Genomic DNA, 14,190 nt, shown 5'->3' with positions numbered 1-14,190 from the left:
TATAAATCAAAAAAAAAAAAAGTTTAAAGTGCTTAATTCCCAGCATTGTTATTGTACTTTTTGTACAGTTGGTTCTGTGTACAAAAAGTGTCTCGAGAAAAGAGATTTACAGTTTCTTGCTTTGGTGTTCCTTTGATAATTAACTCTTCAAAGCTCAAGACTAAGATTTATATGTAATGTTTGTATCACTGTGCGCGCCATAAACACTGTACATGACTTGTGCATTTTCGATATCTTGAAAGTGAAGCAGGCCACTGTGGTGATGTGCATATGAGCGAAGGAAATGCCTTCATTTCAACTGAATGTATTTAAAAGCGTCATGTCGTCAGGAAGACAAGAGGCGCCGCTTCAATGGATGTTAACGGACTCTCCTGCTGTGACTAATAGAGATTAAAAGTATTGTTTGATAGGTTGTTTTCAATATATACAAGTGAGCATTTGGAATGAATGTTTATAAGTGGCTGATAATCAGTGTGATGAAATGAGGAATGTTGCCCACATGGAGATTTAAAGAGTAGCATAAAAATAAGTCATTCCATCCGTACTCGATGTAATTCTGTGTTCATCTAACGACTGTTGCTGAGTATACATGTCTGTGCTGTAAAGAGTCTCTATTCATTTGTATTTTTTTACTCATGCAATTCATAAAGCATTCATTATCAATACACGTAGCCTACTTTCTGCTGTTTTCATTGAGTCCGAAAGCAGACGACTAATGTTTCATGTCGGCAAGATTGTGTTTATGTCTATTTATGTCCCCCAAGATGACAGGAACATGTTGCAGCTCAGCAGTAATCAGTAATCACTTCACACTCATCATCTCACTGTCAGATTGTCTGCTTCTTGGCTTTGGCCTACATCTTTCTAGGTCAGAGCGCTGGCCTCACTTTTATTACTGTGGAGCTTCGACACTGTCTGCTGGAGACCCAGAGACCAGAACCAGATGATTTATGATAGGACCAGGGACTCATTTTCAGCCCTGGAGTTTCAGGGCTCAGACAGGAATTTTTTTTTAGATTAAAACATTTTAATGAAGATAGACAATTTGAACCTTATTAGTGTCTCAATCCAACAATGCTTACCATTCCCTCCAACAACATGAATATGGTATTTGATCAAAAATCGAATTTACAATTGAATGTTCTTACAAGATCACAATCGGTGATTATAACATAAATAGTTAAAATGTACAAAAGGAGACCAATAGCAAAAAGACATTTTATTTTACACGTAACAAGACATGTTTACCAAACACTGTTAAGCCAGCAAGATTAAGGCAGCTAACGCTGCATTTCCTGTTAATGCTCATATTTTGAAACCCATTTCAAACCACTTCCGGTGCACTACGTGGCAGTGACGATAAATTTATGAAACCAACGGTAATCTCGTAATTGGAAGAGTTTTTGTTGCCGTTACAAGTAACACTTGTGACTATGTTGTGCCTCTTTGATGTGTTATTTTGTAAAGACAGGATGTAATATACTGTACAGTGATATTGTTTCTGCTCGTGTATTCAATTAGGCCTATTGCTACTTTTGGTAATCAATTAATATTGTGACTATTAATGACATCCTGAGAAACAAAGGCAGGCAGTTAATGTTGTATAGCAAAATGGCCTTTAAATTCAGGTAATACTGTGCACTTGTACAACAAGAAAGGTGATGGTTGAATTCAAGTGTTGTGGACGCACTATGATTTATTTTTTAAATACGGATCTGCGGCGTTTATAGGCCTATTGCAGTGGCCCAGCAGGAGTTCAACAGAACGTCCAGATTATTCACTCTGGAGTCTGGAGAGAGCTTAAGTTATGTAAAAAAAGAAAACGAAAAGGGGGACATCACTAGTACTACACATTCGGTACACTTGATCTCACTAGCATTTAATAGAATAACAGAGGCAACAACACTGTTAACGCCGACCTATATAAAGTCATAAATACAGACAGAATAAAATTCTCTGACTTCATGCTGACATTTCACTTCTCAACCCTTTATCTAGGGAGAAACAAGGGAACACTTGTAGGAAGGCTTAAATAAACCAACATGCTGAATATTTGATGCTCCTCTTGAAGTTGCTGTCAAAATATGCCAGCACAAATGATCTGTGCCAAGTTGCACTGTCTCTAAAGCATCAAGTCAAAAAACGCAACAGCTTGCATACGCCAGAAACAGGCTGGGGGGAAAAAACTATCAAATGCACCAACGTGAGTGGATTTTAGATCTAGGCTCTGGCTGGACCATTCCAAAACATTCTTCATGTGAACCCATTCCTTTAATGATTTGGAATGATGTCATAGCCTTTAGGTTGTTGCCATGCTTTAACGATTTCTCGCAGATAGCTGATTGTTTGGGGGCTGATATGACCTGCTCATGACCAGTTATTTATTTTTTTAAAACAACAACAATAGAAATCTGTTCTCATTTGCCTTACTGGACACAAAAAGGTGAAATAAATCAATAAAATATTTATTCAAAAGGGAGGATGAACAAATAAGAGCAGCAATGTTAACAGCAATGTAGACGTTGCTGCATTAAGAAATTGTATGTGTTTTGGTACCCCAAATGATGCAAACTGATAATGATAAGCTCGGACAACACCAGACTGCACTGCTTGCACTATTGCACCACCAGCACTGAATGCTGAGACAAGAACTTGGTAAACAAGTTTATTTTTTAATGACTAAAAACATACTCTGATATCACAAGCCACAGTACACAAAAAGTCTCCAGTTTAAAAGGCACATCTTTTGAAATCGGATTCTGTAATGATAAGTATTTTAAAATATGATCATTAGGACGCTGCTCTAGTAGCATCCAAGAGCAATTATCTATTTTGATTGCACAAAATCAACATGTCATTTAAAATGGCATAAATATCAGCATAACAGACACGGCTGATTTCAGAATCATTTTCAGGAAATCTGGTTTATTTAACAGCATTATTTAACAGTAACATAACCTGGGGAAAATATGCAGCACAAAACACAACTGTACCTAATGTATTGTCCTCCATTGCTCTTCTGTGGGTTCTATTAGTGGCTTGCAAACCAGCTTAATGGCACATAAGAGCCATGGAATGACAATCTTCCATGGCAAGGAAACCAATGTGAATTGATGCTGACCTTATGTTGTGAAGTTTGCTGACGCCATCCAGTGGTAGAGGTCTGATGTCATGATTTGCGTTTTTTGTTGATTTGGTTTTCATGATAGTGTTGTTCACTGTGTCTATTTTGTGACTTGCTCGTTAGGTTTGTGTTTTCACCTATTCTCATAGGCTCAGCCCCTTGTGTCTACCAATCAGCTCCCTCAACCACGTATGTTTTGTCCAGGTGTACCTCATCAGTTATCTTATGTTTAGTTTCCCGCTTTCTGCCAGTCTGCATTTGTTCATTGTTGTTTCCGTTGCTCTCATGTGGCCAGTAGTGATGACTGTTTTTGTTTTTTCTATATTCAGGATTTGTTTGGAGGACATTAATTCGGTTTTCTGTTCCTTTCACGCACCTTGTTTGCGTTTTGGATTTTTTTTTTTTTTTTTTTATAAGTCGCTTTGTCTACTTGCTTCCCTGCAATTGGGTCCACCATTTAGAATTTTTTTTTTTTAACATACTATTTTATCTTGAAGATAATTAAGAAATTGTGTTTATTACCTGTGCTTTTGACCTTTGAACAGCAGGTTAAAAGATTTTTTAATTATTCTTTTTGGGAAAATCAAATTTAAGCAGTAACTGGTTTTAATCTATCTCAGAGGGCGGCCATTTTGTTATTTGCTGTCAACTCAAAATGACATCACATTTACTCAGCTAAGGACCAATCAAGGCTCATCTATTTTTTGAGTTGTGATGTGTGTGTTTACAAACTGAGCCGTGATTGGTCGTCACTTGAGCCCTGAGCAACAGTGATGTCATTTTCATTTGACAGCAAGTAACAAAATGGCCACCCCCTGAGATAGATAAAAACTGGTAGATTTTTTTACATTCCACAAACACAATATTAATGTTCAGAGAAGTGGGGGCACATACAACATATTATTGTCAAGACTTTTTGGGGGGTTAGCTTCTACATTAAGGCTTTTTCAGGATGCACACCTTCCACCTTGAACGTGTAAATGATGGATCTTTGGTCTGCTAGGCAAATATGTTTGTGATGAACTCCCTGAAACGCTTAGCATACTGTTCTGGATGAACCGTCGAGATTTCTGCTCCTGCCTACACGCAAGCAAACACACACACACACACACACACACACACACACACACACACACACACACACACACACAGTTGTCAGTATGAATAAATATCATCACTTGCTTTACATGACACTGATGCTCACCCCGTGTTTGACGGCCTTGGCTGCGTGAGCCGCTTTCTTCTTGGTGTCGTACTGCGTCAGCACATCAATCAGCCCCATGAAATACACTTCCCTCCGTGGTGCGCCTACACGGGAGTGAGGGAGGCTCAACGCTTCATTCAGCCTTTGGTGATTACTTTTGATCTCTGTGTATGATCTCGTGCGCTCAGGCCCGGTGTTGTAACATGTTTTTAAGGCGAGCAAAAGAGCGACCTCAGGACTTACCTATGGCGCTCTCGATAGCGTACACGTCAACGTAAGGGTCGAACTCCCCGGGTCCCATGGGCTTGAAGGAGTTCATGTAACCAGCGATGCCTTCCGGTGAGGTGGAGCCTGGAAGTACTGATTGGCTGCTTTCATCATGCTCTTCTTCACTGTCAGATGACTCCATCTCCATTTCTTCCTCCTCCCTCTCGGCCCTCTCCACGTCATGGATACCCAGCAAGAGGCTGTAGTCCATGATCCTCATACGCACCATGAACTGCAGAAGGAGGGCATAAATTGCACTGTTGTCGCTTGGGCCGGGCCTCAAATGCCAAAGGTTCTTGGTTTGATTTTGTAACACTAGGTGCGTTTCCATTACCCTCAGTTTTGCGCAAAAGCAAGCTGGCAATGGAAGCACATGATTTCGAAGAATGAAAAGTTTTTATGCTCTCATGAGGTGGTTTTTGAGACGTGTCGAAATAGAAGTATTTTGCAAAAGTGCAATGGAATTCCATGTTGTCATATGACCCCCGCCCGGTCACGGAGGAAAGAAAGTAGGAAGAACGGGGCCACTCACTTTCGTGTCTTTTTAAGCACAAAGCGATTCAGTTATGGAGCCAATATGCCGTCGTTCAACGCACGTCTCATATCGTTGCATGAGAAATGGCCGTTGCCCATGGCAACGAGCAAACGAGCGATTTATGGGGCACGTCGCCGTTGAAATCCATTCATCCGCACAATAATACGAGTTATAAGCGCGTGCATACACACCAACACCAAATGGCCGAACCCGCCCGATGAGGGGAGAGAGATTTTTTTAAAGTAATATTAACAACTCCGGGCGTCTGTCTTCCGTAAACATCATGAGCACCTCCTACAGAACTGCGCGATCCCGCGAGACGGGACATTACGAGAATTGCGCCTCAGAAGCAAAACGCTCTTCAATGGAAACACCGGCAAGTCGAAATTGTACTTTATCGAAATAGTACAATATATCGCTTTTATTTTGCAAAAAAAAAAAAAAAACTGTAATGGAAACGCAGCTATTATTAAGACACAAATTGTCAACGGTTCTTGTGGCCTATCTTGGTCTTGACTTCTTGAAGACCCACTCTCTTCTTCTGTGGTGGAGAAGTACAGTACTGGATGCGTTGTTAAATATTATCTGCCGTCTAGTGGTGAACCTTATAAATACAACTTAAAACTGCTCCAATACAGTTAAAAAAAAAAATCAAAATGTATCGAGGACCACTTCAAGTCAATACAGTGATGCCTCAAATTACAAGAGCCTAACTTGTGAGTTTTACTAGGTATGAGCAGTCGCTGAGTCAATTTATTTGGTCTTGAATTGCGAGCATAAAAATATTGTTACAAGCTCTAGGTCAACGCAGCGAACTTCTCAACAAACAGCATGCAAAGTAGTGAACAATTCTACCTAAAAGAGATCATGTGCTTTGCCTCAAGCTGTTTAATAAGGGTTACTGTAGAACATGATTTTACCTCAATATCTCTGTTTAGCTTGTCCATGAAACTTTCCTTCTCCTCATCACACACGTAAATCTTTTGCATGTTGTTCATAAAATCGATGTCCTTATACGTGGGAAGCTCCTTGACCTAGAAAGGAGAGGCAGCTTTATTTATATATAGTGCATTCATACACAAGGTAACTGTGTACTTCACATACAACACATTTAAGAGCATTTACAAAGAAAACAGATTAAGATATATAGAAGTAAATATTTTTTTAAAACAAAAAAATACAGCGTAAAGAAAAAGATTTTGGAAAAAAATATTTTAAAAATGTGCTAAAAGACGTGAATCATATAGATATGGGGGTTGGGGAGCAGACATTTGAACCAGTATTAAAAAGCATTTACCCTTTTGTAGGTAAGTATTTTTTAACTGAATAGAAACTCCCTTCTTTTGAAAGCTCATTTGACCTTCATATTGGTATCCCCAATTAAACAATAATCAATATGTGCGGTGAATTCCAAACATATATCTGCTTTGTTTGTCTTGAAGTAACATTTCAACAGACCAAACCTGGCCACTCACTCTTTGACTTCACAAAAACATTGTAATTCCTAAATTTTAAATCTCTGCAGTATTTGTGTGAAACCTTGACAATTAAATCACATCTTGGTTTTTAAGAGGTCAACTCAAAACATTTCTTTACAATAATATGTTCTATGTAGCCCCACTAGTCTAAACACGGTATTCTGATTAATATTGCGGTTGTGGAAAATGAATTAAGCAGCAAAATCGACCAATATTTATCCATCTCAGGGGGCAGCCATTTTGACACTTGATGTCAAATGAAAATGACATCACAGTTGCTCAGGTCTTCGTCTAAGGACCATCCACAGGTGAGCTTGCAAATGTCATGTGACAAAACTCAGGAAACAGGTGAGCCGTGATTGGTTGTTACCCAAAGCCCTGAGCAACTGTGATGTCATTTTCAGTTGAGAGAAAATGACAAAATGGCCGCCTCAACAAGTGTTTTTTGTTGCTTAGTTCATGCTTGCAGTATTAATCAGAATGCCGTGTTTAGACTAAGGGGCGCATAGAACGTTTTATTGTAAAGATAATTTTTGGGTTGACTTCCCATTTGAATTCTAAAACTACAAAGTATAAATTGTTAAAAACCCACACTTTCAATGTTAAAAAAAAGTTCATTTCACTTCATACTCAGTCACTCATATCTAATAGCGCAGTCTGGAGTATGCCAAAGCAAGCTCACTGCAATCATTCTGCTGTCATTATTAATGTTACAGGCTAAGATGAGTTCATCGCGTATGCATGAATTTCAATCAGTTCTCACAGCACTGACACGTCCTTTCATGTGAGCTCACCTTCTCTTTAAAAGTTGCTTCTCGAGACACCAGGGAGCCCTGCGGGAAAGAAAAGACCACACAACCTTTCTCATCTGAGTGGAGCTCAATTAAAGTGAAGACCTGACTCACACATGACTTCACTGAGCTGCTGGCACATCACTGACTTTCAATTAATGATGTGTCTTGTAAAATATTTTTAGCGGATCTTGACACCATCCATCAGCTTTCATAAATTTCGACTAGTTGCATTTGTACAATGGCCATTGCTGCTAATAACAAAAACTAATAAAACATGGAGGTATTGAAAATGTGAATGGATCAGACAAGTCAACCACTTTGGCAACCTTACCCACTTTACCTTGAGGTCATACTTCCTGTGTACATGCAGTCTGTGGCTGAACGTGTTCCTCATGACCAGCAGGTAGGTGTCCTCACTCTCCACTGTGACTCTGTACATGGCCAGGAACTGAGGGAGCAGCGTCGAGCCGTGACAGGTGACAACATGCTGCATTAGAAAAAAAGGAGAATGTTATATATTTGACTTCGGAGGCGGATGCGTCATTCGTCAACAGCCGGGCCACCTGGCCGTCATCTTAAATCCGTAATTATTTCAAGCCAAACCAAACTGTAATTGTCAATCCGTCATTATTTTAACCGCGCTACCATCATGGCTAAATTACAGCCGCTATTTTAGGACCATCAGTAAATTTCACCGTTTGACGTCATTTTTGGACCGTAAGTAAATCTCACCGTTTGACACTATTTAGGATCGTCAGTAAATTTCACCCATTGATGCCATTTGAGAACCGTCAATAAATTCCACCCTTTGACGCCATTTTAGGACTGACAGTCAGTAAATTTCATCATTTGACGCCATTTTAGGATGTGAGTTAATTTCACCCTTTGACGCTATTTTAGGATCGTCAATAAATTCTACCGGTTGACGCCATTTTAGGACCGTCAGTAAATTTCACCGTTTGACACTATTTAGGATCGTCAGTAAATTTCACCCATTGATGCCATTTGAGATCCGTCAATAAATTCCACCCTTTGACGCCATTTTAGGACCGTCAGTAAATTTCACCATTTGATGCCATTTGAGAACTGTCAGTAAATTTCACCGGTTGACGCCATTATAGGACAGTCAGTAAATTTCACCGTTTGACACTATTTAGGATCGTCAGTAAATTTCACCCATTGATGCCATTTGAGAACCGTCAATAAATTCCACCCTTTGACGCCATTTTAGGACGAGAGTAAATTTCCCCGTTTTACGCTATTTTAGGATCGTCAATAAATTGTACCGGTTGACGCCATTTTAGGACAGTCGGTAAATTTCACCGTTTGACACTATTTAGGATCGTCAGTAAATTTCACCCATTGATGCCATTTGAGAACCGTCAATAAATTCCACCCTTTGACGCCATTTTAGGACGAGAGTAAATTTCCCCGTTTTACGCTATTTTAGGATCGTCAATAAATTGTACCGGTTGACGCCATTTTAGGACAGTCGGTAAATTTCACCGTTTGACACTATTTAGGATCGTCAGTAAATTTCACCCATTGATGCCATTTGAGAACCGTCAATAAATTCCACCCTTTGACGCCATTTTAGGACGAGAGTAAATTTCCCCGTTTTACGCTATTTTAGGATCGTCAATAAATTGTACCGGTTGACGCCATTTTAGGACAGTCAGTTAATTTCACCGTTTGACACTATTTTAGGATCGTCAGTAAATTTCACCATTTTATGCCATTTTAGGACAGACAATCAATAAGTTTTATTTGTATAACGCTATTTTAGGACCGTCAGCATATTTCACCGGTTGACACCATTTTAGGACCGTCAGTAAATTTCACCTTTTGATGCCATTTGAGAACCGTCAGTAAATTTCAACGGTTGACGCCATTATAGGACAGTCAGTAAATTTCACCGTTTTACACTATTTAGGATCATCAGTAAATTTCACCCATTGATGCCATTTGAGAACCGTCAATAAATTTCACCCTTTGACGCCATATATACAAATTTCATTTGTATAACGCTATTTTAGGACCGTCAGTATATTCCACCGGTTGACACCATTTTAGGACCGTCAGTAAATTTCACGATTTGACGCTATTTTACGACCGTCAGTAAACCTCATCGGATGACACTATGTTAGGACCATCAGTAGATTTCACCAGTCATCGCTATTTTAGGATGATCAGTAAAATTCACTGGTTCGTCAGCCCGTCACTTGGTCATCGCTATAATCATGATGAACTTGTCACATTTCGCAGTTCTAGAGGATTTCTTCTTCATCTCAGATTTTTTTTTGCGGATTGCAGATTTCATAATTGGTATGGCTTGCCCTATTGTTAGTATATTCTCCCAGACTGTAGGAGGCAGTGAAGAGTATCTACGGCATATGAACACTTCACCATAATAGAAGTAGATTTTTTCAATAAACTGGACAAGAACAGTTTAGGGTGAAAAGTCTAAGAGTCTAAAAGTACAAATATACTGTTGTTTATAACAGCTTTAGCTTGTCCACCATGTTTTTGTGCGCTGACCATACGCATATGGACGTATACCAAACGACGGCGGCTTTAATATGTTGGCGCTCACTTGAATAAACTGATTGTTCCCAGGTGTTTTATTTTCCATCTCTACGGTGAAAATGCCACAGTGCATGGAGTACAGTTGTACCAAAAAATACCAGATTGGTGTCCGTCAGTCGGTACTAACCCGGTTAGTGACGATTACATTGACGGACGAAATCCCACTTGCGTCAGTTCTCAATGTGTGCGTCACCTGGTGATACTCGGAAAGTATGTTGTGCATTTCGGCCACCTCCTCACTGGAAATTTCTTTGACCACCAAAGTGTGGTCATATGACGCCAGCAGCATGCCCTCACACGTCCCCTCTTTGAGGGGCGGACTGCGAGCCATAGACACCTGTTGATGAAAATGTGCCCTTTTTACATACCGCATTTGGTACACTCTTTAACATGCAAATTTCAATGAAATGCAAATCACTACAAACAGGACCATTTTTAAATAGGCTATATTGCACGTATTGTGTATTTCCTGCAATGTTTCATCAGTGATAGAAACACAGAGTGAGTCACATATTTTTGTCTGAAGCTCAAATGTGCTCGGAGGGGCACAGAAATGCAAATTTCACACAAACATATGCAAATTTAGAGGCGATGCTGAAAAAAAATGCAGACAATCTTGCGTGATTTCAGACCTGTGTTCTTGGGCTGTACTTTTTTTCTTTTCTTCTTGAACTGTACCTGGAAATCCTGGTCCTCAATGCCAAAGCGCTCACGCAGGTTCCTGAAGACTTGCGGACAATACTCTTTGAATTTAAATTGTCCTGGGAGATTTTCTCTGAGGAGCAAACCACATGGAAAGATTAATTTTCTTATATGAATAAATCCAAAATCATGTTATGTCTACTTACTGGTACATAAGAGCATAGAAACATTAGTACTAATAAGACGTTACAAGTCTAACTAACAATCTAAGATGCTTTAACAAATGGCAAATGGTAGTTTTAGAGTTTGTAAGGATAATAATGTCTAGTTTTGATTGACAATCAAAATGATGTTATACCGTTTTTAATATTTTGGTTATTTTACCTACCTAATGAAGCATCTCCAAAACAACTTTGTTCACATACCGGTAATAATAAATGAATGTGTACATTAAAAAAAAAATCATACAGGAGAAAGTATGAATCTCTGTATAGTAATATCACATGACAAAACACATTTTATTGTTCTTCCCAAGACTGTTACCCAACCTGGATTCCTGACTGGATTATGGGATTATTTAAAGCTACTCATTTTTCCAGACTTGACGTTGTACTTCCCAGCAGGATGGAGAAACTATTTTCTTTATATTGTTACTATGTCAACAACTCATGATTTTAATGGAACTATGTGAATTGCTTCCCAATGTAACATCAGAAAAACAACATTGTTTCATGCAACTTTGTCACAATTTGATATCCTACCTATTGGAGAGAAGTGCAAAATAATTGATTGTAGATTAATAGTGTTTGGAAACAAGTGAGGCAAAACCAGAAGAGAAATTGCACTATAGCCAAACAATGGCAACCTCATCCATTTGAGCAGTACATCCGAGCCTCAGAGAAGCAGTCATTAAAAGTCCATAACATTTCACCCATAAATGCTCATAATACAGTTTGAGCTCTTGCGAGTTGATTTTTTTTCTCTTCTTGAATTTGAATGGTCTTTTATCAAAATTGAAATGACCCGTGATGGGATACTATTCTATAATGTATGATCATCTTTGTTTGCTAACACTCTTTGCCTAACAATTATGAGAAACAGATGAAAAGTCATTTAATTTGGAAATGAACAGTTAGTAAAACACACACACACACACACATACTTCCATAGACATAATGCATTTCCTACTCCCTTCAGCTAACCACAACCATCAAAAATGATTGCCTACCCGCATTCCTTACCCTAACCTCAACCATAACCCAATTCAAACCTAAACTCTAAAACCTAGTTTTGACCCTCAAAAAGAGGTCTTGAGTTGTGAGGACCGGGCCAAAAGGTCCTCACTTCACAAAAATGTCCTCAATCTGTTGATTAAAGACGTATTTTGGTCCTCACAATGTAGTATGTACAAGTACACACACACACACGTTTGTTTTACTATCTTTGTGGGGCCATCTCATTGACGCAATGCATTTCTTAGCCCCTTCCCCTAACCCCAATCATCAAAAATGATTGCCTACCCCTATTCCTTACCCTAACCTCAAACATAACCCAATTCAAACCTAAAGTCTAAAACCAAGTCTTGACCCTTAAAAAAGAGGTCTAAACTTGTGGGGCATAGCAAAATGGCCCCTCGTGGACGGGTTGGCCCCACAACTCTGTGAAATCCCGAAATGTTGACCCCCACAATGTAACAAGAACAAGACCACACACACACCTCTTAATACATGTCCTATGTTGCATTGCGGTCGCTAGGTAGCCTGGTAGCTAGCTAACCACTCTTCCAATGTGCTCTTCCATTGGTTATGGATTCTGAATCATTTTTTATACACTACATACAATAGACAAGTCTGATTGGTTGATTTGAATAGCAGTAATGTAGTTTGTATCTAACTGACTTGAGTTTTGGAGACAGATGTCCATTAAGTTTACATGAAGCAGATTCCACTTTTCCTTTTTTGGAGCGTAAAACTCGTTTGACACCTCTGAAGTTCACACCCTCAATTGTTCACTTAAGTGCCACTGCAGTCAAGTGATGCTAAAGCAGTGTTATTGGACAAAAGCAGTCACATGAAAGGGAAAACAGTACTGTACTTGTTGAAGAGGTGGTGGTTGACTTTGACCTTGGTGCTGGCTCGGAAGTCATCTGGAAGCAGCATGACAGGCACAGGAACTTGGCTAAGATCGTTTATCTGCACACATGTAGGATTGAATGGAGATGCTTTTCTAAGTCGATTAGTCATTTGCTAACAGTAATTTATTTGACTCTGTTTTTCTGAACACATTTGACTTTTATTCCCTGAGACCTTCTCAGATTTTTTTTTATATTATATAGGATTATATAAAGAAACTTGACTAGACTTTCGAAAATTCTCTGACAAATGTTTAAAAAAACATACACAATTAATTTAAGTATGTAATGTAATGTGAGCAAGTAATGTCTATTTTTTTCTAGTTATCGTTAGCTAAGCATTTTTTCCCTACTTGGTTTATGTTAGCAAAGAACATGTTTTGATAGTGAGGGGAGACAAAGCTAGCTAGCTATTGGTTTAAAAAACACATTTTTTTGGTCATCCTTTCAGTATTAGCAATGAAGGAAATTATTTCATGTGATGATAAACTGATTATCGGAATGGCCGAAAAATAAGTGAAAGATTAACATTTCAGTTGTAGTGAAGTTCAGATTAACTTTATTTACATTGTCAAAGATTATTATTTTTTAAACATTAAACCTCTAACAAGTTGCAAATAGGAAAAGCTGTTAAATAAACATATGCTTAAAAGCTTTAAAGCAAAGCTAAGTATTCAAGTTTGTATTATTTAAAATTTTGATGACAATATTTTCCCTTTTACTGCAAATGAATATTGGCTCCAAACATCGGTTAGCAATCTCCATGGCTACTAATAATCGGTATTGGACTATCTCTCCAATTTTGTGTGTAAATATATTTGTTTCCATAGTGCCAAGGTACCAAAACTGTATTGTATTGTATTTCATTGACAGTAAAAATTAATCTCTGTACATTAATTCAGTTTGCACTTTATCTTTTCTTTACTTTTACAGGTACTGCGAATTGAATCAGTAAACTACTTTTAACAGTCTTCGTTTTGCACAAGTAGCCCAATTACTTCTGCTAATTGTGAGTAGTTTTACCAAGTTTTGCTGGACACGGCGCGCACACGCACACACACATACAGAGACAAGCAGCTCTCAATCACATACCCACCGAGTGATTGACTCCCCACATGAGCACGCTCGAGACGGGCTCTCCAGCGCGGAACACTTCCACTTTCTGCTGCACGAAGTGCTTCATCTTGGTTTTCCTTTTGTGAGGGACGCGTACTGCGCTCGGAGAGGACATTGGAGCACTTTTGGCTTGTCGCACGGCTTTTACGACTCTGCCGGTGGGAGCCAGTGGTCAGTCGGTGCACCTCGTTGTGGTCGCTTTGCAATTTGCACACAAAAAAAAAAAAAAGTGGGCTGGATGATGGTGAAGCTGTGGATGGATCAACTTTCGCTGCAGGATGGCAGCCCTGTGACGCAACAACACTGATCCACC

The 14,190-nt window shown here is 39.0% G+C and overlaps 1 protein-coding gene across 2 annotated transcripts; it reads right to left on the bottom strand.

The window, feature by feature from the left end:
- Positions 1-2,651: 2,651 nt before the first annotated feature.
- LOC144056309 (phosphatidylinositol 5-phosphate 4-kinase type-2 gamma-like) lies at positions 2,652-14,122 on the bottom strand. 2 transcript variants are annotated; one of them, XM_077572993.1, is made up of 10 exons: positions 13,858-14,122; positions 12,725-12,822; positions 10,667-10,763; positions 10,116-10,325; positions 7,743-7,889; positions 7,403-7,441; positions 6,051-6,164; positions 4,572-4,827; positions 4,329-4,432; positions 2,652-4,204 (listed from the first exon to the last, which is right to left on the bottom strand). In XM_077572993.1, exons 1-10 carry the CDS (start codon positions 13,990-13,992, stop codon positions 4,124-4,126), a joined length of 1,281 nt encoding a protein of 426 aa, XP_077429119.1. In that variant the 5' UTR covers positions 13,993-14,122; the 3' UTR covers positions 2,652-4,123. The 2 variants fall into 2 exon arrangements, with proteins under 2 accessions (XP_077429119.1, XP_077429120.1); XM_077572994.1 differs by having other exon boundaries at positions 10,182-10,325.
- Positions 14,123-14,190: the final 68 nt, after the last annotated feature.

Source organism: Vanacampus margaritifer, chromosome 8 (assembly GCF_051991255.1).
Source record: "Vanacampus margaritifer isolate UIUO_Vmar chromosome 8, RoL_Vmar_1.0, whole genome shotgun sequence".
NCBI lineage: Eukaryota > Metazoa > Chordata > Actinopteri > Syngnathiformes > Syngnathidae > Vanacampus > Vanacampus margaritifer.
Note: the sequence above shows the minus strand (reverse complement) of the source record. Positions and strands in the feature narration are given on the sequence as shown.